This window comes from Oryctolagus cuniculus, chromosome 12, assembly GCF_964237555.1.
Source record: "Oryctolagus cuniculus chromosome 12, mOryCun1.1, whole genome shotgun sequence".
NCBI lineage: Eukaryota > Metazoa > Chordata > Mammalia > Lagomorpha > Leporidae > Oryctolagus > Oryctolagus cuniculus.
The window spans coordinates 75,300,421-75,327,418 of NC_091443.1; the positions used below are offsets into that span (position 1 = coordinate 75,300,421).

At 41.9% G+C, this 26,998-nt stretch overlaps 1 protein-coding gene across 12 annotated transcripts in view; it reads right to left on the minus strand.

Annotated features, from left to right (window-relative positions):
- Window positions 1-26,998, minus strand: part of ATOSA (atos homolog A) — a 144,914-nt gene that overhangs the window by 63,625 nt on the left and 54,291 nt on the right. For 5 of the 12 annotated variants that reach the window (XR_001794986.3, XM_070054210.1, XM_070054208.1 and 2 more), the window contains exon 3: window positions 14,844-14,957. The exons of the other annotated variants lie outside the window; for them this stretch is intronic. Coding sequence is in view for 4 of the 5 variants with exons in the window: in XM_070054210.1 (XP_069910311.1) it covers window positions 14,844-14,957 (114 nt within the window). In the remaining variant the exon portion in view is untranslated. The remainder of the gene's footprint in view (window positions 1-14,843; window positions 14,958-26,998) is intronic. 12 annotated transcript variants of the gene reach the window in all.

The window sequence follows — 26,998 nt, forward strand, 5'->3', positions numbered from 1 at the left end:
CTCACCTGTCAAATGAAAGTGTATAAAAATAGATGGCTCTTTCCAATTCCAATAATCTGACTCTATTTAAGCCAATTTTTCGAGTAACAAAACACCACAATCTCATTTGTTATTTGTACCCTTCGACCAGGAGCATAGGCTGACTTTGTTACATTTAGCCTACCACAAACTAAAAATAATCATGGGGGTGTTGATCAGAGTACAAAACTTGCCCCAACCACAGCTGTTTTGCTTTTTATGACTTGCAACCTTATGCCTTCTTCCCTTCTCTTGTCTCCAAAAGCCTTGAGTGGTAAAATCTGACTGCTTCTATATCCCATCACTTCCTCTTTATGCCTCCAAAGCTGTAGCCAAACTCACATTTCCCCAGGATAACCTCAAAATGCTCCACCCTCTGTATTCCACTGAATCACCAGAATTCTTCCTGTTTCCAGTACTCCCCTCCTGGCAGGCTTCATCATGAAGCTGGAAAAACTTTGTGGTTAGCAAGTGATTCATCCTTTTGTGCAAGAAGAGATCAACTTCAACTCTCTTAACACTCTCACTGCATTTCCAATCTTTGGATATCTCACAAATACATCAGTGGTTCCCAAAAATTATAGCTAGTGACTCAAAAAACCACTTCAACCACCTTTTAAAAAACAGTTTCTTTAAGTTTATATCTCACCATTTATGAAAGCCTTTACAATTATGTTATTCAGAATTACATGTATATTTGTTGCTCTTGTGAGAATTTCTCCATTACATTTTTTTTTTTGAAGTATTTATTTGAAAGATGGAGTTATAGAAAGAAGTAGAGACAGGGAGAGGGGTCTTCCATCTGCTGGTTCACTCCCCAGATGGCAACAAGATGGAAGCAAATGGAAACCATTAGACTTAGATGGCATATGCTTTCCATGATCTAAGATAATTAATAGAGTACCTGAAATGTAATGTATTGGAGTAAAACAGACATTTTGAGATTCAATGATTGTTTGTATCCCTTGTCTCTTCTGTTGAGGAACAGTGATTGTTTTTTTTTTTTTCCTTCATACTATTTGTTGAACTCTTTTATACTGTAGGGCTAACAATACAATCATTAAGTACACTGAAAATAGACCTTTGGAAAAATTAAGAGTGGGAATGTGAGAGGAAGGAGGAAGAAGATCTGGAGTATGGGTGGGAGGGAGAGAGGGATCGAAGTGTCACTATGTTCCTAAATCTGAATAAATGAAATACATGAAACTTGTATAACTTAAATACAATTTAAAAAAGAAACAATCAGAGGACCTCTACTTCAGCTTCTATACATAATTCTTTAAAGCTTCATTCATCTTCTCTGATCTCATTACCTTTTTCCATAGTTTTTTTTTCCCCCTCAAAGAAGCCTTTTATTTAAAGAATACAAACTTCATGCATTTCAAAAGTACAACTAGGAATACAGGGATTCTTCCCACCATACCTGCCCTCCTACCCACTCTCCCACCCCTCTTTTTCCTCCCTCTCCCATTCCTAGTCTCATTTTCCACTAAGATCCGTTTTTTATTAACTTTATACACAGAAGACCAACTCTATACTAAGTAGAGTTCAACAATATGCACCCAAAAAAACTGTTCAACAGTTGAGACAAGCACTGTTGAGTCAGTGCATCTTGAAGTTAATTTTACTTGTTTTTTTTTTTTTTTTTGAAAGTTAATTAACTTTAAAGAAGCACCCAAGAATGATACATCTTTGGCGAGCACTTAGACATAATTATAATACAACTCTTTAAGGACAGAGGTCCATTTTGCACAGTGACTCCTGTTGTTAATTTAACAATTAACACTCTTATGTATGACGTCAGTGATCACCCAAGGCTCTTGACATGAGCTGCCTAGCCTATGGAAGCCTTTTGAATCTACAAACTCTGTCAGTATATAGACAAGGCCATAAGCAAAGAGAAAGTTCTCTTCTCCCTTCAGAGAAAAGTATCTCCTTTGATGACCACTTCATTCCACTGGTGTCTCACCCACTGAGGTACTTCATGTAGGTCATTTTTTGCCACAGTGTCTTGGCTTTCCCTGCCTGAAATGCTCTCATGGGCTTTTCAGCCAGACCAGAATGCCTTTAGGGCTGAATCTGAGGTCAGAGTTCTACTTAAAGTGATTATCATTCTATGAGTCTGCCGTGTGGACTGCTTCCCATGTTGGAGCATTCACTCCTTTTTAATTCTATTATTATTACCCAACACTTAAACCTACCCATATGATCATATGATCACTTTAACATTTAAAATGGTATTTTTACCACCCAGTTCCACAGCTTTTTCAGAATAGCTCAATTACCTTATACTTGTCCTTACTAAAATTTATCAACAAAAATTAAGTCATTATTTGCAGTTCCATGAAAACAAAACCAATTCTCTCGCTATCACCCAGCATAGTGCTTAGCAGGAACAGATGCTCAAGTAAACATTCAACGTTTCATATTTTTTCTCTTTATTTTCAGCTTTTTTCTGGTTAAAGAGATAAAATCCAGCTCTTAACTTTTCCAGATAATTATTACTTTATTATTTTCTTGAATGTCATATTTTAATTACCAACTGCTTTCTATCTTATCAATATAATTCTCTTAGGGACAAGGAAACATTTGTTTTAAAAGAATGAAATTGCATTAGGCAATCACTCATGACATCTGTAGCCCAAGGGCAAAAAGATTTAAATTGTCAAAAATAAAAAAAAGGAGATAAATTTCTCAGTTCTAATTTCCGTACTGATCATTAGAATTTCCAGGCCTCAATAGGTTTGTGGGGGATGACAGATCAAATTCACCATAGTAGGAGCTGGTGTTGTGGCATACCAGGTACCTTTGATGCTGGCATCCCATATAAGCATGGCTTTGAGTCCCGGCTGCTCCACTTCTTTTTTTTTTTTTTTTTAAAGATTTATTTATTTCTTTGAAAGTCAGAGTTACACAGAGAGAGGAGAGGCAGAGAGAGAAAAGTCTTCCATCTGATGGTTCACTCCCCAGATGGCCACAATGGCCAGAGCTGCACCAATCTGAAGCCAGGAGCCAGGAGCTTCTTCCGGGTCTCCCACACGGGTGCAGGGGCCCAAGGACTTGGGCCATCTTCTACTGCTTTCCCAGGCCATAGCAGAGAGCTGTATTGGAAGAGGAGCAGCCAGGACTAGAACCAGCACCCATATGGGATGCCAGCACTTCAGGCCAAGTTGTTAACCCACCGCGCCACAGTGCCGGCCCCATGGCTGCTCCACTTCTGATCCAGATCCCTGCCAATGTGCCTGGGATGGCAGAACACAATGCTTCAAATGCTTGGACCCCTGCCAAATGCGAGACAGGGACGGAGTTTCAGGCTCCTGGATTTGGCCTGGCCCAGCCCTGGCCATTGTGACCATTTGAGGACTGAACCAGTGAATGGTACATCTCCCTCTTTTTTTCTCTCCCTCTAATTCTGTCTTACAGATAAATAAATAAATCTTGGAAAAAAAATAAACTAATCATAGCAACCAAGAGAATGTTTCTATGAGGAGCTGGGGATAATTCTTAAAAAGGAAACTAACTTCTGAGTAATGTGAAAAACCTGTAAAAGTAAGTGTGGGAAAACAGGAAGTACTTTATATTTGTTCAAAATCTGTCAGGGAAATGCAAATCTCCACAAGGCAATGGAGAACAAGCTACTTTTATTACCTTTAAGTAGATAGTTTAATGAAGAAGATACACATAAAGCTACTTTATGGTGATGTCATAAATGAAATAGGGAGACATCAAGGTGCCCTGGGAATTCCTAGGAGGGAACTGAATCTTGGACAACAGAGAAAGTTCCTAGAGGACATGATATTTAAGATCTAAGAATTACAACTAGTCAGTGTTACCAAGGAAATTTACTGGCATCCTTTTGTTTTGGCAACTCAAAAGTTCAGGCTGCCAGAATTATGCTTTTAGTCACACATTACAAATGAATGGGCATAAACATAACACTACAGATTTTATTAATTTCCTTCTTCTTTACACTAACCCAACTTCATTTCATTCCTCTGTGCTTGGTGTAAAACATCAGACATAAGTCATCACCGTTTCAGGATGATGAAAAATCTCCAAATAGAAAGTATTATCGGGGATGGCATTGTGGTTCAGCAGGTTAAAGCCCTGGTCTGCAGTGCCAGCATCCCAGATGGGTGCTGGTTTGAGTCCCGGCTGCTCCACTTCCAATCCAGCTCTCTGCTACAGCCTGGGAAAGCAGTGGAAGATGGCCCAAGAGCTTGGACGCCTGTACCCATGTGGTAGACATGGAAGAAGCTCCTGGTTCCTGGCTTCAGATCGGCCCAGCTCCAGCTGTTGCAGCCATTTGGGGAGTGAACCAGCGGATGGAAGACCTTTCTCTCTCTCTCTGCCTCTGCCTCTCTGTAACTCTGCCTTTAAAATAAAGACATCTTTAAAAAAAATATTATCTTTCTGTTTCCTGTAGGGTTATCATTACATATCCTATGCAGAAAGAACTTTGGGACAAAGAGCTGAGAAAACAGTTGCACAGAAGTACACACAGTCTTGCTTCTCAAAAAGTCAAGTATTAGGTTTAGCCATACAGTCAAAAGAATACTCTATGCTAAAAAAGGCAAAAATCCTCTATTCTAGTGCTGTTTCGTTTTTTTTCAGCTTTGTTAATCTCAAATAACTGGCACAGCTTTCCAAAATTATCCTTAAAGTTAACCTAATTCAGTTGTCTCATGGGAACATGGTTACAACATATGCTGGTCCGAAAAAAAATACACTTCATCCTTTCTACCTTCTTCACTCTACCACATAACATGACTCCTTCTTGAAAGTACTCTCCATATTCATATTTTCCACTGAGTGTGTGTGTGTATGTGTAAAACCTAAAACTCTCAGAGAAATAAAACATGGATGGAAGACAGGGTTGTTTTTAATTAAGACTTGAGAAACTTGAGCATACTCAGTATTATCAGTTCTGCTTGGCTCCCTTAAACAAAAGTAGAGGGGCTGGTGCTGTGGCATAGCAGGTTAAGATGCCGCCTACAGCAACGGCATCTCATTGGAGCGCTGGTTTGAGTCCTGGCTGCTCCACTTCTAATCCAGCTCCCTCCTAATGTACCTGGGAACACAGCAGAGAATAGACCAAGTGTTTGGGCTCCTGATACCATGTGGGAGACCCCAAAGAAGCTCCTGGCTCTTGGCTTCACAGTAGCTGAGCCCCAGTCATTGAGGCCATTTGGGGAGTGAACTAGCAGATGAAGACTTCTCTGTCTCTCTCTCTGTGTAACTCTACCTTTCAAACAAACAAGATAAATGTTTAAAAAACAAAAATGAACCAAAAGAGATGGAACTAAGTGACCTTCCCAGGAATGGATGTGCCATTTCTGGTGCACAATGATTGCTGGAAGAGATGCCAAGTGGCAGCTCAAGGCCAAAGATGATTTCTTCAGGTCCCTCTAATCTCAGTCTGCAACCCAGAGACTGCAGGTGGGTTTTGGGAATCTAAGCACCGCATTCCAGGCCATTCCTCTTGTACTAAGCCCTCTGTAAGAAGCCCATTCAGAACATAAGAATACAAGAATACTGGATACTCATCCAGGGCAAATCCATTTGCAAGACTACTATGTATGGAGTGCATATTGGAACAACTTACTAAGTCCTTTAATGCTAAAAAACAGGACTCCATACTCACAATGTAACACTTTGCTGCATATACATGTTGAAATCGTTATCTAGTCTTTTTTTTTTTTTTAAGATTTATTTATTTGAGATCAGAGCTACACACAGAGAGGAGGAGAGACGGAGAGAGAGGTCTTCCATCCGCTGGTTCACTCCCCAAATGGCCGCACTGTCAGGAGCCAGGAGCTTCTTTCAGGTCCTCCATGTGGGTGCAGGGGCCCAGGCACTTGGGCCATATTCCACTGCTTTCCCAAGCCATTAAGAGGGAGCTGTATCAGCCGGGACTCAAACTTGCGCCCATATGGATGCTAGCTTTGCACGCAGAGGCTTAGACTACTACACCACAACACCGACCCCTATCTAGTCTGTTTTAAGCCACATTTTTTTAAATAAGGCTTTTATGTTTTAACTGTAACAGAATTATGTTTAACAAAATTTATTAACTTGGGGTCAATGTTGTAGTGCTGTAAGTCTTTACCCATCACCAACTGTGATGCCAGCATCCCATATGGGCACTGGTTTGTGTACTGGATGCTCCACTTCCAATCCAGATCCCTGCTAATGGCCTGGGAAAAGCAAAGAAGGATGGTACCCTGCCACCCATGTGGGAGACCTAGATGAAGCTCCAGGCTTCAGTCTGGTCCAGCTCTAGCTGTTGTGGCCATCTGAGAAGTGAACCAGTTGATAGAAGATCTCTCTGTGTCTCTGTAACTCTTTCAAGTAAATAAATAAATCTTTTAAAAAATTTATTAGCCTAAGAGAATTTATGAACTTCTGGTTATTTTTCACAAAAATATGTGTACTTATACACAGATGCATTCCCCTCCCCCCAGCAAGGGAAATGACAGCTTTCAGCCAATTCTCAAAAGGGTCAGAATGAGATGCTAACATAAGAGTAATCATTCTTTCCCTGTGTGGATATTTTTGAGAAGTGATTTAAGGTAAGTATGCATTGCCAAATACAAATATATCAATACCACAAGTGAAATTAGGATATTTATTTTTTCTTAAGATTTATTTATTTGAAAGAGTTATAAAGAGAGAGATATCTTCCAACTGCTGGTTCACTCCCAAGATGGCCACAATAGCTGGGGCGGAGCCAGGAGCTTCATCCACATCTCCTACGTGGGTAAGAGGACCAAGTACTGGGCCATTCTTCTTGGCTTTTCCCAGGCTATTAGCAGGGAGCTGGATCGGAAGTTGAATGGCAAGGTCTTGAACCAGCATCTATGTAGGATGCCAGTGTCACAGGCAGTGCCTTTACCTGCCATGCCACGACACCAGTCCCAAGATACTTCTTTTAAAAGAATTCTTCTCCCTTTCATCAGCAGCAGAGTAGTGTCTGGGCCTAATGCAGAAGCCACTTAGGCAGTATTACAGGATTACCGGATTCCCTGACAGTAACCAAATGGAGTACACTGAGAGAAGGTTTGTCTTTTTTCTCTTCTTAAATTTGTTTATTCTCTGATTCTGAGTAACCTAGGGCTGTTATAAACAAGTTCATGTAGAAATCACAAAATCTTAGCACTTGATAAAAAAACGAAAACCAGGGCCAGCGCTGTGGCATAGTAGTAAAGCCATGGCCTGCAGTGCCGGTATCCCATATGGGTGCCGGTTGGAGAACCAGGTGCTCCAACCAATCCAGCTCTCTGCTATGGCCTGGGAAAGCAGTAGAAGATGGCTCAAGTGCTCAGGCTCCTGTACCCTCGAGGGAGACCTAGAAGAAGCTCCTGGATCCCAGCTTCGGATTGGTGCAGGACTGGCCATTGTGGCCATTTGGGGAGTGAACCAGTGGATGGAAGACCTCTCTTACTCTCTGTGCCTCTGCCCCTCTGTAACTCTTCCTTTTAAAGAAATACAAAAACCAGTGGCTACTACTGTGGCACAGTGGGTTAAAATGTTGCTGCCAGAGCCTGTCCCAGGCGCTCCACCTCTGACCCTGCTCCCTGCTAATGGGTCTGGGAAGGGAGGGAAGATGGCCCAAGTGTTTGGGCTCCTGCTACCCAGATAGAGTTCTAGCCTCCTGGCTTCGGCCTGGCCCAGCCTGGGCTGTTGCAGCCATCTGAGGAATCAATTAGTGGATGGAGTATCTCTTTCTCTCTTCTCCTCCCTGCCCCCACAACTCTAGTAAATCCTTCAAATAAGTTTAAAAAAAAAAAAAAAGGAAGAAAATATGAAAACCAGGATAGAACCAAAATTAAGCCCTTCCTCAAAATAACATAAAAATGACAGCTCAAGGCAATGAAAACACTGTGTTAAGAAGGATCCTGAAGTGTTACGTACTTACAAAAATGACAAAGGAGTGTTTTCTGAGTCTTTTAGCTTTGAAGCATTAATTTTCTCCCCCCACCAAGGTTAGCCCCATATCACTAGATTTTTATTCTTGAAGTTTTTTTTTTTAAAAGGCTTATTTTATTTATTTGAAAGACAGAGTTACACAGAGAGGTAGAGACAGAGATAGAGGTCTTCCATCTGCTGGTTCACTCCCCAGATGGCCGCAAAGGCTAGAGCTGCACCGATCCGAAACTAGGAGCCCCTTCCAGGTCTCCCTCGTGGGTGCAGGGGCCCAAGGACTTGGGCCATCTTCTACTGCTATCCCAGGCCACAGCAGAGAGCTGGATCGGAAGAGGAGTAGCCAGGACTAGAACTGGCACCCATATGCGATGATGGCACTTCATGCCAGGGCGTTAACCTGCTGCGCCACAGTGCCGGCCCCTATTCTTGAAGTTTTTATATTCTAAGATACTTTTATTCATCATTTCTCTGATGATATTTAATTTTTGGCTCCTAGGCAGCTGATCTGTCCCCTTGTCATTAAAATGAGTGGTGGGGCCAGTGCTGTGGCACAGTAGGTTAATCCTCCACTGTGGTGCCGGCATCCCATATGGGAGGCCGGTTCTAGTCCTGGCTGCTCCTCTTCCCATCAGCTCTCTGCTATGGCCTGGGAAAGCAGCAGAAGATGGCCCAAGTCCTTGGAACGCTGCACCCATGTGGGAGACACGGAAGAAGCTCCTGGCTCCTGGCTCCGGATCAGCACAGCTCCAGTCTTTGCGGCCATTTGGGGAGTGAACCAGTGGACAGAAGACCTTTCTCTCTGTCTCTCCCTCTCACTGTCTGTAACTCTACTTCTCAAATAAAAAAACGACTGGTAATTACAAGGTCACCCTTAGCTCAATCCTGGTGGAGAAATTCAAAGGAATGTCAGAAACAAGTTACTTTCCAGTAAACAAATATCCAGGAGATATAATAATTGATTAGCCAATCAGCATGGCATGGGGTAGGGAGGAAGAAGGCAGCACTAGGGGAGTGCACATACCAAAAATAATAGTACTATACCAGACAACAAATCTTTGTCTTCTCCATTTCTCTTCCAATTTTCTCATTTTTTATTTCCTCATCACTGGCTATTATGTTTCTTTAGATATTTAGTCATTTACTTGTCCATGAACCCTACCTTCTCTTTTTCCGCCTCAATTTCACATCTTTCCAGATCATGAAGTATCTCAGAAAATCAAGAATCTAGAAATGTCTGTAAATGTGAAGCTCAGCAAGATAGTCTAAAAAATTACACTTTAAATTCCCAAAATACCGACAAAAGTTAACTTATTTATTTTTACATAGAATGATTCAGGACAAGCCACCCAAAACCTGAAGCTTAAAAATCACTCTAAATATATTAAGACAACAAAGTTCAAGTTAGATTTTAGTGCCACACATATAGCTTACAGTGCTAAAGAGCAGGGATGCATATAATTAATTGGCAGAGTTTTCTGTTCATACGCTAAATGAAAGGAAGCCAATAGCAGAACTTTAGGTCCAGCTTTGTATGAGCCTTAGGGCTTGGTTATTTTTAATACCCCATCTTGACTCCTTTCTAATATTTTTAACAGTATTATCCTTATGCTTATCAAAACCTCCTCATTCAAGTCCTTGTATGTTCAGAAGTCTCTGAAAGAATAAAACTAAGGAGACCAGCAAAGAAAAAATAAGAAGATAATTCCAGGTTTGCAATTAATAGTCCTCATTTTGCTACTTTTATAGCTGGGCCTCATCACAATGATTATACAATCAGATTGAAGGAAGACTGTAAACAACCATATTTTTAAAACTCAAGTCTCAGGGTCGGTGCTGTGGTGCAGTGGGTTAATGCCCTGACCGGCAGTGCCGGCATCCCATATGGGCACTGGTTCCAGACCTGGCTGCTCCACTTCCAATCCAGCTCTCTGCTATGGCCTAGGAAAGCAGTAGAAGATGGCCCAAGCCCCTGGGCCCCCGCACCTGCATGGGAGGCCCAGAGGAAGCTCCTGGCTTCGGATCAGTGCAGCTCCGGTCGTTGCGGCCAGCTGGGGAGTGAACCAGTGGATGGAAGACCTCTCTCTCTCTGCTTCGCCTTCTCTCTCTGTATATTTCTGACTTTCAAATAAATAAATAAATCTTAAAGAACTCAGGTCTCCATGTTTAAATATCATATCTGAAAATTTTAAGAATATAAGAATGATTACATCTTTGCCAAAGGAATACAGTTTATGCAATAACACCACTGATACGTGAAAAAGCCTCACAAAATGTTTTCAAGACAAACCACCAGACCGGCCTTGTGGTACAGAGGGTAAAGTGGTGGCTTCTGACACCAGTATTCCATATCAGAATCCTGGATACAGTCCCAGCTGCTCCTCTTCTGATCCAGCATCCTACTAATGTACCTGGGACAGTAGAAGCAGACAGACGGCCCAAGTACTTGGCCCCTACCATCTACTTGAAAGACCCAGATGGAGTTCTAAGCTCCTTGGCTTCATTGTGGCAGCCATTTGGGAACTGAACCAACAGATGGAAAAATCGATCGATCTCTCTCCCTTGCTCTCTCTCTGCCTTTCAAATAAATAAATCTATAAAAAAAATTCAAAGTTTCCTGCCCAGTTGACTTTGAATGCAAATCTGAAAGGCAGTGACAGAGGCCGAGATCATCCACCAGCTCGTTCACTGCCCAAATGTCCAAAATAGCCAGTTCTGAGCTAGGCTATAGACACAAGTCAGGAACTCCAACCTGGTATCCCACATGGGTGGCAAGGGCCCAAATACTTGGGCCATCTTCTGCTGCCTTCCTAGGCACATTAGCAGAAAGCTGGGTCAGAAACCGAGCAGCCAGGACTCCATCTACCTCTGATATAGGATGTCGGTGTTGTAAGCAGCAGCTAAATCCACTGTGCTACAAGGCCTTTCCCAAAGCAGAATCTTCTAGGATTCAGACTAAACAAGAAATGGAACTTCTGGAAGGAAGAGTCAAAGAAACATTGTATCACATCACACTGTGAGGCACACATATAAGAATCAAACATTTGTGATAATATCTGAAGCAGAAACAGTTAGATAAAGAGTGCAGAGGCAGGTATCAGGCCCAGTGGTTAAGACCTCCTCATTCCACATTGGGGTGCCTGGATCTGATACCCCGCTCCAGCTCCTAACTCCAATCTCATACAAATGTATACCACAGAAGGCAGTGATAATGGCTCAAGTAACTGGTTTCTTGTTATCCAGTTTGGGAGATCTAGATTAGTCCTGGCTCCCATTATGGATGTGAGGGAATGAACCAGCAATGGGAACACTCTGCTTTTCTCTCTCTCAAATTAAAATAAAGATTTCAGAGAAGACCTAGAATAAAAGAAAACTTCACATTGTTATTCCTTCCCATTCTGAGGTCTTAAATTTCAGATAAAAAAAAAATCCTGAGATAGTATTTACATATTATTTCCAAATGATTTCAAAACAAACATTTTATTTAAAAAGTTAAAGCAATCAGTGCACCTGATAAATATTAGCATTTCTATTTGGTTTTTAATCAAGCAATCAAGACAAAAAAGAAATCACTGTTTTTGAGAACTGAAATATTTTTCCACAAGTACAATAAAGAACAGACAATTCACAGATCTGACATGGAAAAAGATAATAAAAATTCTACTGTCAAATAATAAATAGATTCAAAGAGTTGAAATATGCTAACAATGATACTATAATTGACCAGATTATAAACTCAATAACCTTTAAGTTTTGACACTGAACAGGACTTTCAGATGTTCCAATATACAAAACATCTTTAGGTGCTGAGCCCAGGATAAAATCTGGGATTCTGCCAAGATTATTCCCACTGAACGAAATGGTGAAACCTTTGTGAGACATAGCAGTACACACAATTTTCTTTTTTTAAGATTTATTTTACATATTTGAAAGGCTTAGTTATAGAGAGAGACAGAGGGGAGAGAGAGGGAGAAGGAGAGAGAGAGAGAGAGAAGACAGGAGGGGGGGGGGGATCATCCACTGGTTAACTCCCTAAATGGCTGCAACAGCTGGGGCTACTTGGGTCATCTTCTGAGGCTTTGCCAGTTAACAATTGCAGGGGGCTGAATCAGAAGTGGATCAGCCGGGACTCAAGCCGGCATCCATATGGGATGCCAGCATCAGGTGGAGGCTTAACCCACTGAGCCACAATGCTGTCTCTGCACACAATTTTCTTACCAATTTCATTTTTCTTATTCTTTTGAAGGATATGAATGAAAACAGCCCACTCTTGAAAATTCTATTAATTCTTTAGAAATAAACCAAGGGTATGGGCATTTGGCCTAGTGGATAAGACACTGTGTTGGGATCCCAGTACCACAAATTGGAATGCCTGGGTTCTAGTCCTAGATCTGTTCCTGATTCCAGCTTCCTGCTAATAACATATAGCCCACAGGAGATAGAAAGTGATGCTTCAAGTACTTTGGATCCCTATCACCCAGTGGGAGACCTGGATTGAGTTGCTAGCTCTTAGTTTCAGACTGGCCCAGCCTGGGATGTTGGCAGGAACTGGGGGATTGAACCAGAGGATGGGAAATCTTTGTCTCGCTGCCTTTCAAATAAATTTTTAAGTAAATAAAGAATAATCCAGGAGGGGAAAGGGAACCAAACAAATTCAGCAGTTTTTTGTGTGATTCTGCTATTAGAAAATAAAACTAATAACTGATGAGAACGATAGTTCATAAATTGGCTAGACTGACTGACCTTCATGTGGTTAGGCCTGCACTTACTGAACATGGGTTCCTTTTGCAACCCTTGCCTCCCACTCCTACCTTCCACTCAAGTTCTTGCCCCTGACACACAAAGCCTCTTCTAGATATGAGTCCTTTAAACTATAGAGGCCACTAAATCCAGACTATAACTTTATTTTGCTGTAAAAATTTTAAATTGGAAAACTAAGAAATACCAGAGCCTTTCATAGTTTAGCAGCATGTAGGTCTATATGAAACACTTCTTTTACCCTTTAGGACCAATCTCATTTGTAAATTTGCACCTTTTGAAGTCTTTTTATATTGATAGAAGTACTATGTGTGTCTTGTTAAAAAAAAAAAAAAATCAGCAGGGGCCAGCACAGTGGGCAAAGCTGCCACCTGCAGTGCCAGCATCCCATATGGGCGCCAGTTCGAGATCCAGCTGCTCCACTTCCTACCCAGCTCTCTGCTATAGCCTGGGAAAGCAGCAGAAGATGGTCCAAGAGCTTGGGCCCCTGCATCTGGGTGGGAGACTCGGAAGAGGCATTTGGCTTTGGATCGGTGCAGCTCCAGCCATTGTGGCTATCTGGGAGTGAACCAGTGAATGGAAGACCTCTCTCTGTCTGTCTCTCTGTCTCTGTAACTCTGCCTTTCAAATAAATAAATAAATCTTAAAAAAAAAAAAAAAGTACAGATTTGACAAAATGTGAAAAACAGAATACAAGTATCTAGACAGAATTTAAAAGTCAGTTCTTACAACTCTCTTCTAGACTGTTTAATCTACTTACTTTATGAAAAAAAAAATCAGCAAAGAGCAAAATAGCATAGATTTTTTTTGAGTTGGTTTCAAGGAAAAGCAGCGTGTCTTCTTGCTTACCAAAAATGTTAACATTGATTGCTAAGACTTTCCAATGACAGCTACTTTTTGAAAACAAAACCAATCCTATTCCAAAATACCATTTTTAAAGATAAGAAATAAAGCCTTAATATTAACTTTCAACATATTTTAACTTTACTCATCAGATATAATGAATACTGTGCAACATTAGTGAATCCATAATAGCGAATTTAAAAGGAACCACTTAGATAGCCATGTGAAACTGAGCAAGTCAACAAAAAACTGTTATTAGCTCAATTTCAGTTGTTCATAAAATGGGCTCTATGCTAACTAGTCTGCTCTGCCTCATTAGCTCAACCAACTATGTAAACTCTAGTTTCACAGTATTCGAGAAAACGCAAAAAAAAAAAAAAAAAGGCAAACCTTTTGTTTCTCTGAAATACTTTTAAACTTTCATATAATCCATTGGATAAACCAGTTTTTCCAGATCCCATATAAACAAACTGCAACCTATATTCTGCCCAGTTACCAACAAATATTGAATTAGTGATTTAATTAAGATTTTTACTGTATTTGCAGTATTAATAAAACCAGATGTGGAATTAATACATTTCAGGGGCCTACTTTAATTTTAAAATACTAATTTAACCATTTGTGGGATGTTGTCTTCAAAATCTTTTATTCTTCACTTTTCTATAGAGACATTTATTTAATAGGACACTACACGGAATTAGCTGTTGGATTATATTACTATCCTTCATCCAAAATGCGCAGAACGAGTCAATGGTTCAAATAATTAAGAGAATGCATAATTTGAGGTACATCTTCAGAGATGCTTTGCAAAAAACAAGTCAATCCTTAACCACATTAAAAAACTCACTAAGCTAAATTGACATCTTTATCAAATTCAGAAACAATGAGATCAAGTAAAAATGTGTAACTTCTTTCAAATACATTCTCAACAGCTTTTACTTAAAAAACATCTCCTGCCCCCACACACAGTTAATGCTTGTGACTAATTTACATTCCCTTCCCAGTATTCTCATTTCTATCACATTTTCCCCCCATTAAAGTGAACACATTGTATTTGGTTTCTTTTCTTCCTACTCATTGTTCAGATCAGCATTTTAATAATCTTTTATGCAATGCTGCTTAAATTAAACATAGTCTAGGAAGCAAAAGAAAATTCCCTAAGTTCAATGTTTTTCTAAGCAAGATCATTTTCTTAGTCTTATTTTCTAAAGATTCATGTAAAGCAAGCACCACAACTGGTAAACAGCTACAGAAAATTGGAAGCTTAAAAATAAAGCCGTTAAAAACACTTCATTACACACCTTCTCTGTGAAGTCCTTTGTTTCCACTGAAAACCATACTGGAATCCTTGTATAAAAGAAGTTGCCTTCTGGCTGTCAATAGCTCTACTGTCAGTAACTGAAGGATCCAGATGTCTGCAGCGGTTAAAACAAATGTTCAGCGTTGGGTGCTGATTCGGCTTCCCTCCGTGTAAGGTTTTTTCACAAAGGCAGCAGAGTAAGAGCGCACATAGCAACAGCACTCACAGCTGATTGGATGGAGGGTGTGCTCAACCTCCCCTGCTCACTAGGTCCACTACGGCTTCCTGTCTACTTGGCAGCACTGTCATGTTTTCTTTGCTCCTCTTAGGAACTCAGCTGTGTTTAGGCAACTTGAAAGCAAAGAAGAGTAGACTAGTAATGACAAAGTATTCTGTCATGAGCTACTAAAACGTGGGTATCTAGTTGCCTTTAGAAGAGAAATTCGTAAGACAAAAATTTATTTCAGTTAGTGCTTCATGTAAAACTTAGGACAAAGGGCAGCGGAGGGGACCAATTTATTGCTTCACTTTTCAAGTAAATCAGGTTTTACCAAATGAAACAAGCAGAAAACATGGAGATAAAAGTGTACAACAGTTAGAACAAAGCATTAGTCTTCATCTATCTGGAACTATGAATTACTTTACAATAAGCTTTACAAATGCCTAAAAAAGCACAACCAATTAAATATTTAAAATGGGATAGAGCTTCAGACAGTCTTTCTTCAAAGATATGCAATGGCTTTTAAGAGAGCAAGAAAAATGGGCTAACAGATTATGACGAGAAAAATTCAAAAAAGGAAAATAATCAGTTATGTACAAACTCCAAAAACAATACAAAATCTAAGTTTTTAAAGTAAACCTGTCTTTTTAAATAAAATACTCAAATTTAACCTAAGTCTATTTTTCATTATGATACAATTACCTGGAGATATGAAGGCATGAATTTCTTCCCCCCAGGATTCAAGTACTAGACTTTAACATATAAGTCTAGAATGTTTCCACAAATTTTAACAATAAAAAGCCTTCCCCAATTTATAGTTATCTGAGAGAATCAATGCAGGTAGTGGAAATGAACCGACACAGAAGATCAGAAAAATTCCTCATTTCTGAAATATTTAACCTGACCATCACACCAACAGATTTCAAAATTTTAAAGCAACCCTTTTTATTTGCATTCTTCTATTAAAAAAAAAAAAGATTATCAGTGTTAGCACTAGGATTTCTACAAGAGATTCGTGGGAGTAGGCTGGAGGTGCAGCAGAATCATGCTGTTTATCACCCAGATCTCTGTTTATCTGGAATGTCTTGGGTTGGGGGGGGGGGAGGCTGATGGAAATGTTGGCACTACTAAAGCACCCCATGAATACCATGTGGCTATTTTTAACCAAGAGATCACAAACAACACTGCAGTTTTATATCAGCCCCCAGAATCTACAAGATTCCTACATCTGAAGCAGCTTCTAGGATTGCTGGGATTGTATGGTGTACAAGTAATACAATCTGGAAGGGTTAAATTTCAATTATTACTCTAAAGGATCTGATCACTGGCTCTAGAACTATCCAGAGAAAGATTGTAAGCCCCCTAAGAAATAACAAGAGAGAAGATATATTTCGGAACACAATAAGCCTGTGATGTAGATGACTCAGACAAAGAATGGCATCATGGACACAGTAAGGATTTTTGGAGTCAGGCCATTATGGGCTCAAAACATGAAATCTGCCAATTACTAACAGTGAGGCCACATATAAAATAATTAAGCCACTATGAGTTTCAGTTTCCTCATTTGTAAAGCTTTCCATGATCTAACGCTAGTCTCAGGCTCCCTGTACTTTTTTTCTTACTACTTAGCTCATAGAATGTCAAATAATTATTTACAAAGTGACTGGTTTCATGAGTCTCCTCCATCACACTGCAGGTGCTTGAAACAGAGGCACCATGTCTGTACATTTCATTGCCTACCTAGCACCACTGATTTATATTCTGTACTTTTTTTTAGAGATTTTTTATTTATTTGAAAGTCAGAGTTACACAGAGAGAGGAGAGGCAGAGAGAGAGAGAGAGAGGTCTTCCATCCAATGGCTCATTCCCCAGATGGCCACAAGCTGTGCCAATCTGAAGCCAGGAGCCAGGAGCTTCTTCTGGGTCTCCCACGAGGGTGCAGGAACCCAAGGACTTGGGCCATCTTCTACTGCTATCCCAGGCCACAGAAGAGAGCTGATCGGAAGAGGAGCAGCCAGGTCTCGAACCGGCACCCATATGGGATGCCAGCGCTTCAGGCCAGGGCGTTAACCTGCTGCGCCACAGCACCGGCCCCAATATATTCTATACTTTTTAACTTTGATTTCACAACCATGGGAAGTAGATAGAACAAATCTCATTATCTTCATTGTTCAAATAATAAAATCAGCTCTAAGCATTTATCTACTAAGGATATCACTAAAAGTCAGAGGAAACTAAATTCTTAAATTTTGGATTAAAGAAATTATACTACAAAATCAACCAGTTCCCATATTTTTCCAAAAATATACAGTCACTATGTAGTTTTAGAATATTTAATTATAATCCTTAAGTTTTTTCTTTTAAAGATTTATTTTACTTGAAAGGTAGAGTTATAGAGAGGGAGAGGCAGAGGCAGAGATCGAGAGCAAGAGATCGTCAGTCTGCTGGTTTACTCCCCAAATGGACATGATGGCTGGAGCTGGGCCAGTCTAAAGCCAGGAGCTTCTTTCAGGTCTCCCTCGTGGGTGCAGGGGCCCAAAGACTTGGGCCATCTTCCACTGCTTTCCCAGGCACATCAGCAGGGAACTGGATCAGCAATGGAACAGCCAGGACTCGGACCGAAGCCCACATGAGATGTCGGTGCTGCAGGCGGCAGCTTAATATGCTATACCACAGCACCGGCCCCAGTTTTTTTTTATTTTTAATTAAAGGCTAATGTATCATATAGATATATCTATAATATAAAACTAATGATCGACATCACACAGGTGGAGAACTTAAAGAAAAAAACAAATTTATTTAGTCAGAGTATGTAATTACAAACAGTTAAAATGTACCCAAGAAATGCACCACCTTTGGAACAGGTGCTTGGCCTAGTGGTTTAGTTATTGGTTAGGATGTCCAAGTTCCACATGGGCGTCCTGGGTTGGATATTCAGCTCTGTCTCCAGGTTCCACCTCTCTGCTAATGCAAACCACAGTAGGCATTGGTTCACCCCCCAAATGGCCGCTATGGCCAGTGTACTGTGGACAGTGAAAGAGAGAGACAGAGAGAAAGGTCTTCCTTTTCTGTTGGTTCACCCCCCCCAGTGGCCGCTCTGGCGGTGCGGCCGGTGCACCGCGCTGATCCGAAGCCAGAAGCCTGGTGCTTCCTCCTGGTCTCCCATGTGGGTGCAGGGCCCAAGCACTTGGGCCATCCTCCACCGCACTCCCGGGCCACAGCAGAGAGCTGGACTCGAAGAGAAGCAACCAGGACAGAATCCAGCACCCCCACCAGGACTAGAACCCCGGGGTGCAGGAGCCGCAGGTGGAGGATTAGCCTAGTGAGCCGCGGCGTCGGCCTTATATATTTCTTAAGACTTGCTTTTCTGTGATTTGTTCCTAATGGTAAACAAAGCTATAATAGGTATGTTTTTAAAAAATGGCATATTATCTACTGGGGTAATCTCGAAAGTCTACACACTGCAAATCTGCAAAAATAAAATTCTACCCAAGTACTAGTCTCATGTTCTCAATTCTCAACCTCAAAACACAATAAACTCCTCCCTAGATCCCTGGTGGTATGCTCATAAGTATGTTCTCCAAATGGACTCATTCAAGAAACGTAAATTACTTATATTACTCTAAGGCAATGAAATAAATTGAAAAATAGGTCTTCCATATTTTTTTTTTTTTTTAAGATTTACTTACTCATTTGAAAGGCAGAGTTACAGAGAGAAAGGTCTTCCATCCAGCGGTTCACTCCCCAGATGGCCACAATGGCCAGAGCTATGCCGATCTGAAGCCAGGAGCCAGGAGCTTCTTCTGAGTCCCCCATGACTGTGCAGGGGCCCAAGGACTTGGGCTATCTTCTACTGTTTCCCCAGTCCATAACAGAGAACTAGATCATAAGTGGAGCAGCTGGGACACGAACCGGTGCCCATATCAGATGCCAGCACTGCAGGTAACGGCTTTACCTGGTACACCACAGTGCCAGCCCTCCCCATGAGGTTTGTTTTTTTTTTTTATTTGACAGGTAGACTTATAGATAGTGAGAGAGTGAGACAGAGAAAAAGGTCCTCCTTCCATTGGTTCACTCCCCAAATGGCTGCTATAGCCGGCACTGCGCCGATCCGAAGCCAGGAGCCAGGTGCTTCTTTCTGGTCTCCCATGTGGGTGCAGGGGCCCCAGCACTTGGGCCATCCTCCACTATCCCCCCCGCCCCCCGGGACACAGCAGAGAGCTGGAGTGGAAGAGGAGCAGCCGGGACTAGAACTGGCACCCATATGGGATGCCAGCACTTCAGGCGGAGGATTAACCAAGTGAGCCACGGCGCCAGTCCCCTGATAAGTGTTTTTTAAACTACATATTCCAAGTATAAAATTGGAAATTTTAAAAAATAATGTTTCAGGGGCCAGCACTGTGGTGCAGCAGGTTAATGCCTTGGCCTGAGGCACCGGCATCCCATATAGGCATTGGTTCAAGACCCGGCTGCTCCACTTCACATCCAGCTCTCTTTTATGGCCTGGGATAGCAGTGGAGAATGGCCTGGAGGAGGCTCCTGCTCCTGGCTTCAGATTGGTGCAGTTCTGGCCATTGAGGCCTATTGGGGAGTGAACCATCAGATGGAAGACCCTCCCCCACCCCCGCCTCTCCTCTCTGTGTATCTCTGACTTTCAAGTAAAAATAAGTAAATCTTAAAAAAAATAATGTCTCAGGGCAGGTTTGTGGCATACTGGGTAAATCTACCACCTGCTACCCTAGCATCTCATATAGGCACTGGGTTCAAGCCCCAGCTGCTCCACTTCCAATCCAGCCTTCTGCTAATGCGCCTGGGAAAGCAGCAGAAGATGGCTCAAGCACTTGGGTTCTGCCATCCATGTGGGAGATCTGGATGAAGCACCTGGCTATGGTCTGGTGCAGCCCTGGACATTTCAGCCATTTGAGAAGTGAACCAGTGGATGGAAGTTTGCATTCTGTCTCTCCCTCTATAATTCTGCCCTTCAAATAAATAAATAAATCTAAAAAAAAAAAATCTGTTTCAGGACATCTATTCTCTTTGCTACCAAAAACAGCCAAAATCTGATACTAAGATAGTTTAGAGATAACCAGGCTATCTCTGACACTTCCTAAACCAAAAGAAAAACTGCTGGTAGAAAAAAAGAATCTTTAAAAGTAATGATTGTTATCATATATATTAAATGGCTGCTACACACAAGGGCACTTCAAAAGGTTCATGGAAGGGCAGGTGCTGTGGTACAGTGGGGTAAGCCATCTGCTGCTGTGCCAGCATCCCATATGGGCACTAGTTCAAGACCCAGCTGCTCTAATTCCAATCCATCTCCCTGCTAATGCGCCTGGGAAAGCAGCAGCAGATGGCCCAAATGCTTAGGCCCTTTCCACTGGTTCGGGAGACCCGGATGGAGTTCCTGGCCTCAGCCTAGCCTAACCGTGGCCGTTATAGCCATTTGGGGAGTGAACCAGTGGGTGGAAGATCTCTCTGTCTCTCCCTCTCTCTGTAACTCTTTCAAATAAATAAATCCTTTAAAAAATGTCCATAGAAAAGGGAATTAAAAGATAAGTTTAGGGGAAGATGTTCAGCCTGGCAATTAAGACACTTACTTCTCACACTGAAGTGCCTAAGTTCAACTTCTGGCTCTAACTCTTGATTCTAGCTTCCTGCTAATGCAAAGCCTAAGAGGAAGCAATGATAATCCAAGTAGTTGAGTCCTTGTCACCCACACAGAAGACCTCAATCAAGTTCTCTGCTCTTGACCTCAGCCTTCTAGCCATTTGGGTAGTGAACTAGCAGATGGGAGTGTTTTCTTTTTTCTCAAAAAAACAAAATGAAACAAAAGTTTATGTAGTGCAAAAACTTTTTAAAATCCTTGCATAGAGAGGTCTTCTAAAGGTTCACGGACAATGTACATTATGGAAAACTATGCATGGACTTCAAAAAAGTCTTGGACTAAAATAAGCATCTTTTAATCCCAGTTTTCCACAAATTTTTTGAAGTTCCATCATATATACGTACATTGACTAGTTACAACGCATACATATATATTAAATAGTCACTGAATACTGGCCTGTAGACCAGGCATGATGCTAATCCTTTTACGGATCCATATCTTCTAACTTGGATATTTGCTATCCCCACAGATTAGAAAACTGGCTTGTTACTTGCCCAAGTAACTAGATCTAAGTGACCAACGCTGGGGCCAATGTTGCAGTACAGTGAGTTAAACCACCTGCCTGCGATGCTGGCATCTATATGAGCTCTGACTAGAGTCCCAGCTGCTCCACTTCTGATCCAGCTCCCTGCTACTGTTGCTGGGAAAGCAGCAGCAGATGATCCAAGTGTCTGGGCCTCTGCCACCCAAAGGGGAGACAAGGATGGAGAAAAAATAGAAAGCTAGGATTCAATTGGGTCTTCCAGAGCCATTTAACTCATCCTTATTTGTACTTTTAATTTGTCCTTTTAACTACTACTAAGTGGGCCAGCACTATGGTACAGCAGGTTAAAGAACTGGCCTGAAGCACCAGCATCCCATATGGGTGCAGGTTTTAGTCCCGGCTGCACCTCTTCCAATCCAGCTCTCTGCTATGGCCTGGATGGCAGTACAAGATGGCCCAAGTCCATAGGCCCCTGCACCCACGTGGGAGACCCGGAAGAAGCTCCTGACTCCTGGCTTCAGATCGGTGCTTCTCTTTTTAAAAATAATTTTCGGCCGGCGCCGCAGCTCATTAGGCTAATCCTCTGCCTGTGGCGCCGGCACCCCAGGTTCTAGTCCCGGTTGGGGTGCCGGTTCTGTCCTGGATGTTTATCTTCCAGTCCAGCTCTCTGCTGTGGCCTGGGAAGGCAGTGGAGGATGGCCCAAGTGCTTGTCCCCTGCACCTGCATGGGAGACCAGGAGGAAGCACCTGGCTCCTGGCTTTGGATCGGCGCAGCACGCCTGCTGTGGCAGCCATTTGGGGGGTGAACCAATGGAAGGAAGACCTTTCTCTCTGTCTCTCTCTGTCTAACTTTGCCTGTCAAAAAAAATTATTTATTTATTTATTTATTTTTATTTGAAAGACAAGGACAGAGAGACAGACAGATATCTTCCATCTGCTGGTTTATTTCCCAAATGCCTGCAACAGTTCAGGCTAGCCCAAGCTGCAGTCAGGAACCCAGAACTCAATTTGGGTCTCCAATGTGGGTAGCAAAGACCCAACTACTCCAGCTATCTATCACCTGCTGCATCTCAGGATGTGTGTTAGCAGGAAGGCAGAATCAGAAGCAGAGCCAGGACTTGAATACAGGCACTCCAATATGGGATGTGGGAGTCCCAAGAAATGTCTTAACCACTGTGCCCAATGCCTGTACCCTTCTCTTAACAATCCTTTTCTTATACACATTTCTATAAGACAAGGATAACCCCACAAAATAAAGTTTAAATAGTTAAATCTCATGTTAACATGTCAAAACTGTCATTACTTCTTTAAACACATGTAAACTGGATTTGACTGTGAAACAGGAAGTCTGATTGTAGTTGTGATTATGAGAACAACAAAAGGTTTAATTTATGAAACTACACTTCTGGGGGCCAGCATTGTGGTGCAACAGGTTAAGCTGCTGTCAGCAATGCTGGCATCCCATATGAGTGCTGGTTCAAGTTCCAGATGCTATACTTCTGATCTAGCACCCTGCTAAAGTACCTGGAAGAGCAGCGGAAGATGTCCTGAGTGCTTGGGCCCCTGTAGCCATGTGGGAGAACTGGATGGAGTTCCAGGCTACTGGTTTAAGCCTGGCCCAGCCATGGCCCTGCTCAGCTGTTCTTAAAGCAGCAGATGAAAGCTCTCTCTCTCTCTCTCTCCCCTTCCTCCTTCCGTAACTCTGCCTTTCTAATAAATAGGTAAATTTTTAAAAAACCAAAAGAAATAAAAACAACTTCACTTCTTCATTACTACTCACATACCTAATCCTGAGAAAATGGAAGGACACAGGAATCACAGACCTGGGTTCTGGTCCAACCACTGCTTCAACCAGTTTTTTGATATTAAACACTTCTTTATAATTCCTCATTTTTTTTTTTTGTCTGCAATGTTGATATATTCTAAAGGATCAAATAAGGTAAGATAAAAATATCTAGAAATCCACAACATGCTATACAAACAAGAAACTGCCATCCAAGATGGTGTTTTGGGTATGTGGGGTATCCAGAAGTGGCAGTACAAACTTGCTTGAACAAAACCCAATCTGATTACTGGAAAAGTCCCTTAAAACACATAACAGAGGACAGTCAGATAGTCTGGAGGTTCCAGTTCTTTTTATTTACAAGCTATATTATTAAATTTTTTAACCTACCTGATCCTATATCCTCACCTATAAAGCAGAAATAAATTCTCTAAGTGTTATAATTCACTCAGCCTAATATCTGGCTCACAAATCATCCAAGTTTTCTTTTTTCCTTTGCAGATATCAGGTCTACACAATGTTAATAAAGGGTGAAATGTGTGCTATACACACAGAGAGACACAAAACAGGCAATATGAGGAATCTTCAGAAAGTTGTGAAAAATGCACATTATATTTTTTCCATTTTTCCATGAATCTTTTTGACGTATCCTCATACATTAATAGCAACCATCTTGATAACAACAGACATGAAACTTAAATCTTGCTACCAAAGATTTCTATGACATCAAAATTTTCTAAGTTCAACAACAGCTAAAATTCAACATTGTCAACAGCTGTGAAAAAAAGGAGAATTTGTGACTTCACTAAACTCAAGAGTTCTTACTGAAATAAAAATGTTTAGAGGGGCCGGTGTTGCAACATAGTGGGTAAAGCCGCTGCCTGCAGTGCCAGCATCCCACGTGGGTGCTGGTTCAAGTCCCGGCTGTTCCACTTTCAATCCAGCTCTCTGCTATGGCCTGGGAAAGCAGTAGAAGATGGCCCAAGTCCTGGGCCCCTGCACCTGCATGGGAGATCCAGAAGAAGCTCCTGGCTCCTGACTTCTGCCTCATTCAGCCAAAGCCATCGTGGTCATATGTGGAGTGAACCAGCAGATGGAAGATTTCTCTTTCAAATAAATAAGTAAATTTTTTTTAAAAACAAAACAAAACAAAAAAATGTTCAGCTGTCAGGGTAGTACAGGGATAAATTAAATAAATTAAATAAATAGGGATAAATAAGTAACATTAATTTCCATGGAATATTAATTTCCAGTTAATTTCTCACACAGGGAGATTCACAGCAATCACATTTGCAAAAATGACTACCCAGCAGGAAGTAGCTCTAAAGACAGATCATTGTCCCTTTACCCATCCTGGACTTTTGGGGCTAACGTAATCCCATACAACTCTTGCTTTCTAAAAAAACAAAAGGGGGAAAATTTAGTAAAATGGCGCAGTCTTATCTGTGGCACAATCTACACCTCTGACACCATCCTAGGCTCTAGCCCCTCAGCCACTGCTGGAAGTCAGGGGACCCCCCATGGCCCAACCACCACTGTCAGCTTCACCCCTGTCTCAATGGGAGTCACTGCTCCTGCTTCCTTGCCCACACCTCCAAACTCCCCACTCCTAGGCAAAGTTTTAAGAGGACCTGTTCCTGAACACGTGGCGCTCTCTTCGATCTCTCTCTCCCTGTCTCTTGATCTCTCTTTCGATCTCTCTCTCCCTGTCTCTTGATCTCTCTTTCGCTCTCACTTGATCTTAGCCAAAAGGCCAAGAAGCTCTCTCTCACTCTCCTCCCTCTTTTCCTTCTTCACCCTTTCCCTCCGGTCTGTCGGGTTTCCCCACCAATAAACCCTTTCCCTTGGAGAAAAAAAAAAAAAAAAAAAAAAAGATTACCCAGTGGTTTGTTTCCATTATGACAATGTACAGATAAGCCAAATGGCCAAGCAGAAATCCAAAATACTGGTGTTTTAAGAGATATAACACATCCTTAAAATTAAAGTATTAAAAAGTATCTAAGACACTTAATTAAGGTTCTCTTCCCTCAGAAGATTTTGGGTTATGATGACCTAAATTAGTTCCAGGAGCAGTGCCTCAGAGTCTTGTTTACAAAATCAAAGATCTTGCAGAGAAGAAAATGTTCTAGCCTGTATTTTGGCACCATTCATACTACATTGTTTAAAATGAGCTAGAACAGGAGTTATTTATAATCTAAGCTACTGGACACTTTGTCTAATAATATCTTGTACACATACTAGTCAGATTTTAATAAGTATCTACAACAGGTAAAATAATTCATCTTTAGTATTCCATAACACTTTGTCTTTATAAATTAATGTCACCATGATTACATAAAACTGTGCCAAGATGCACATAGATTCTTCTTTACCTATGCTGCTTCATCTAAAATTTTTTTAAAAATTTATTTTAAAGGCAAAGAGAGAAATCTGTCTGATGAGTCACTCCCTAAATCCTAGAGCCACAGGTCTCTCACGTGTCTGGCAGGAAACCAACTGCATGAGCCATTGCCTATTGGCCCCCAGTGTGTCCAATCAGAAAGAAGTTGGAACCAAGAGCAGAGCTAGGACTCAAACCCAGGCACTCTAATATAGGATATTGACATTCCAATTAGTGTCTCAAATTCTTTAACATTTATTATAATTGTGTCTACAAACCATACAGAATCTGTTAAAAACTAAGTAAAAATTAAAATAATTTTTAAATTAAAAAGTAAATTTTTAATAAAGGTAGAGTGACAGATTTTATGTATCTGAAAGGCAGAGTGATAGAGAGAGATAGAGAAACAGATATCTTCCACCCACTGGTTCACAACAGCCAGGGCTGGGCTAGGTTGAAACCAGAAAGTCCAGGACTCAATTCAGGTCCCTCTATAGGTGGCAGGTACCAAATACTTGAATCATCATATGCTGCCTTCCAGGGTGCACAGTAGCAAGAAGCTATTATCAGAAGAGGAGCCAGGACTTAACAGCTACACCAAACACTTCCTCCCCACCCCCGCCATAGTTTTTAAAGCATGTTCTGCCATGTTGCTAATCTCTTGCTATTATATTAAAAAGAATGCTATTTTTATTTAATATTTAAAAGCTCTAACTGGCCGGCACCGTGGCTCAATAGGCTAATCCTCCACCTGTGGCGCCAGCACCCTGGGTTCTAGTCCCGGTTGGGGTGCTGGATTCTGTCCCGGTTGCTCCTCTTCCAGGCCAGCTCTCTGCTGTGGCCCGGGAGTGCAGTGGAGGACAGCCCAAGCACTTGGGCCCTGCACCTGCATGGGAGACCAGGAGAAGTACCTGGCTCCTGGCTTCAGATCAGCACGGTGCACCTGTAGCAGCACGCTGGCCGCAGTGGCCATTGCGGGGTGAACCAACGGAAAAGGAAGACCTTTCTCTCTGTCTCTCTCACTGTCCACTCTGCCTGTCAAAAAAAAAAAAAAAAAAAAAGCTGTAACCAATCATGAATGTCTTATTCTGAAAAATATTTTACTAAAAGCTTTTCCATGGCGTTCAGGGACTACAGTGCAAAGGAAAATCTCAGCAGAAATCACTGAATCTCAAGGAATCTTCAAACCCTCCCACTGCAGCAATAAGAATGCTTTAAAAGGGCCGGCGCCGCGGCTCACTAGGCTAATACTCCGCCTAGCGGCGCCGGCACACCGGGTTCTAGTCCCGGTCGGGGCGCCGGATTCTGTCCCGGTTGCCCCTCTTCCAGGCCAGCCCTCTGCTGTGGCCAGGGAGTGCAGTGGAGGATGGCCCAGGTGCTTGGGCCCTGCACCCCATGGGAGACCAGGAAAAGCACCTGGCTCCTGGCTCCTGCCATCGGATCAGCGCGGTGCGCCGGCCGCAGCGCGCCGACCGCGGCGGCCATTGGAGGGTGAACCAACGGCAAAGGAAGACCTTTCTTTCTGTCTCTCTCTCTCACTGTCCACTCTGCCTGTCAAAAAAAAAAAAAAAAAGAATGCTTTAAAAGGGGTCGGCACTGTGGCATATGTCCCATATGGACA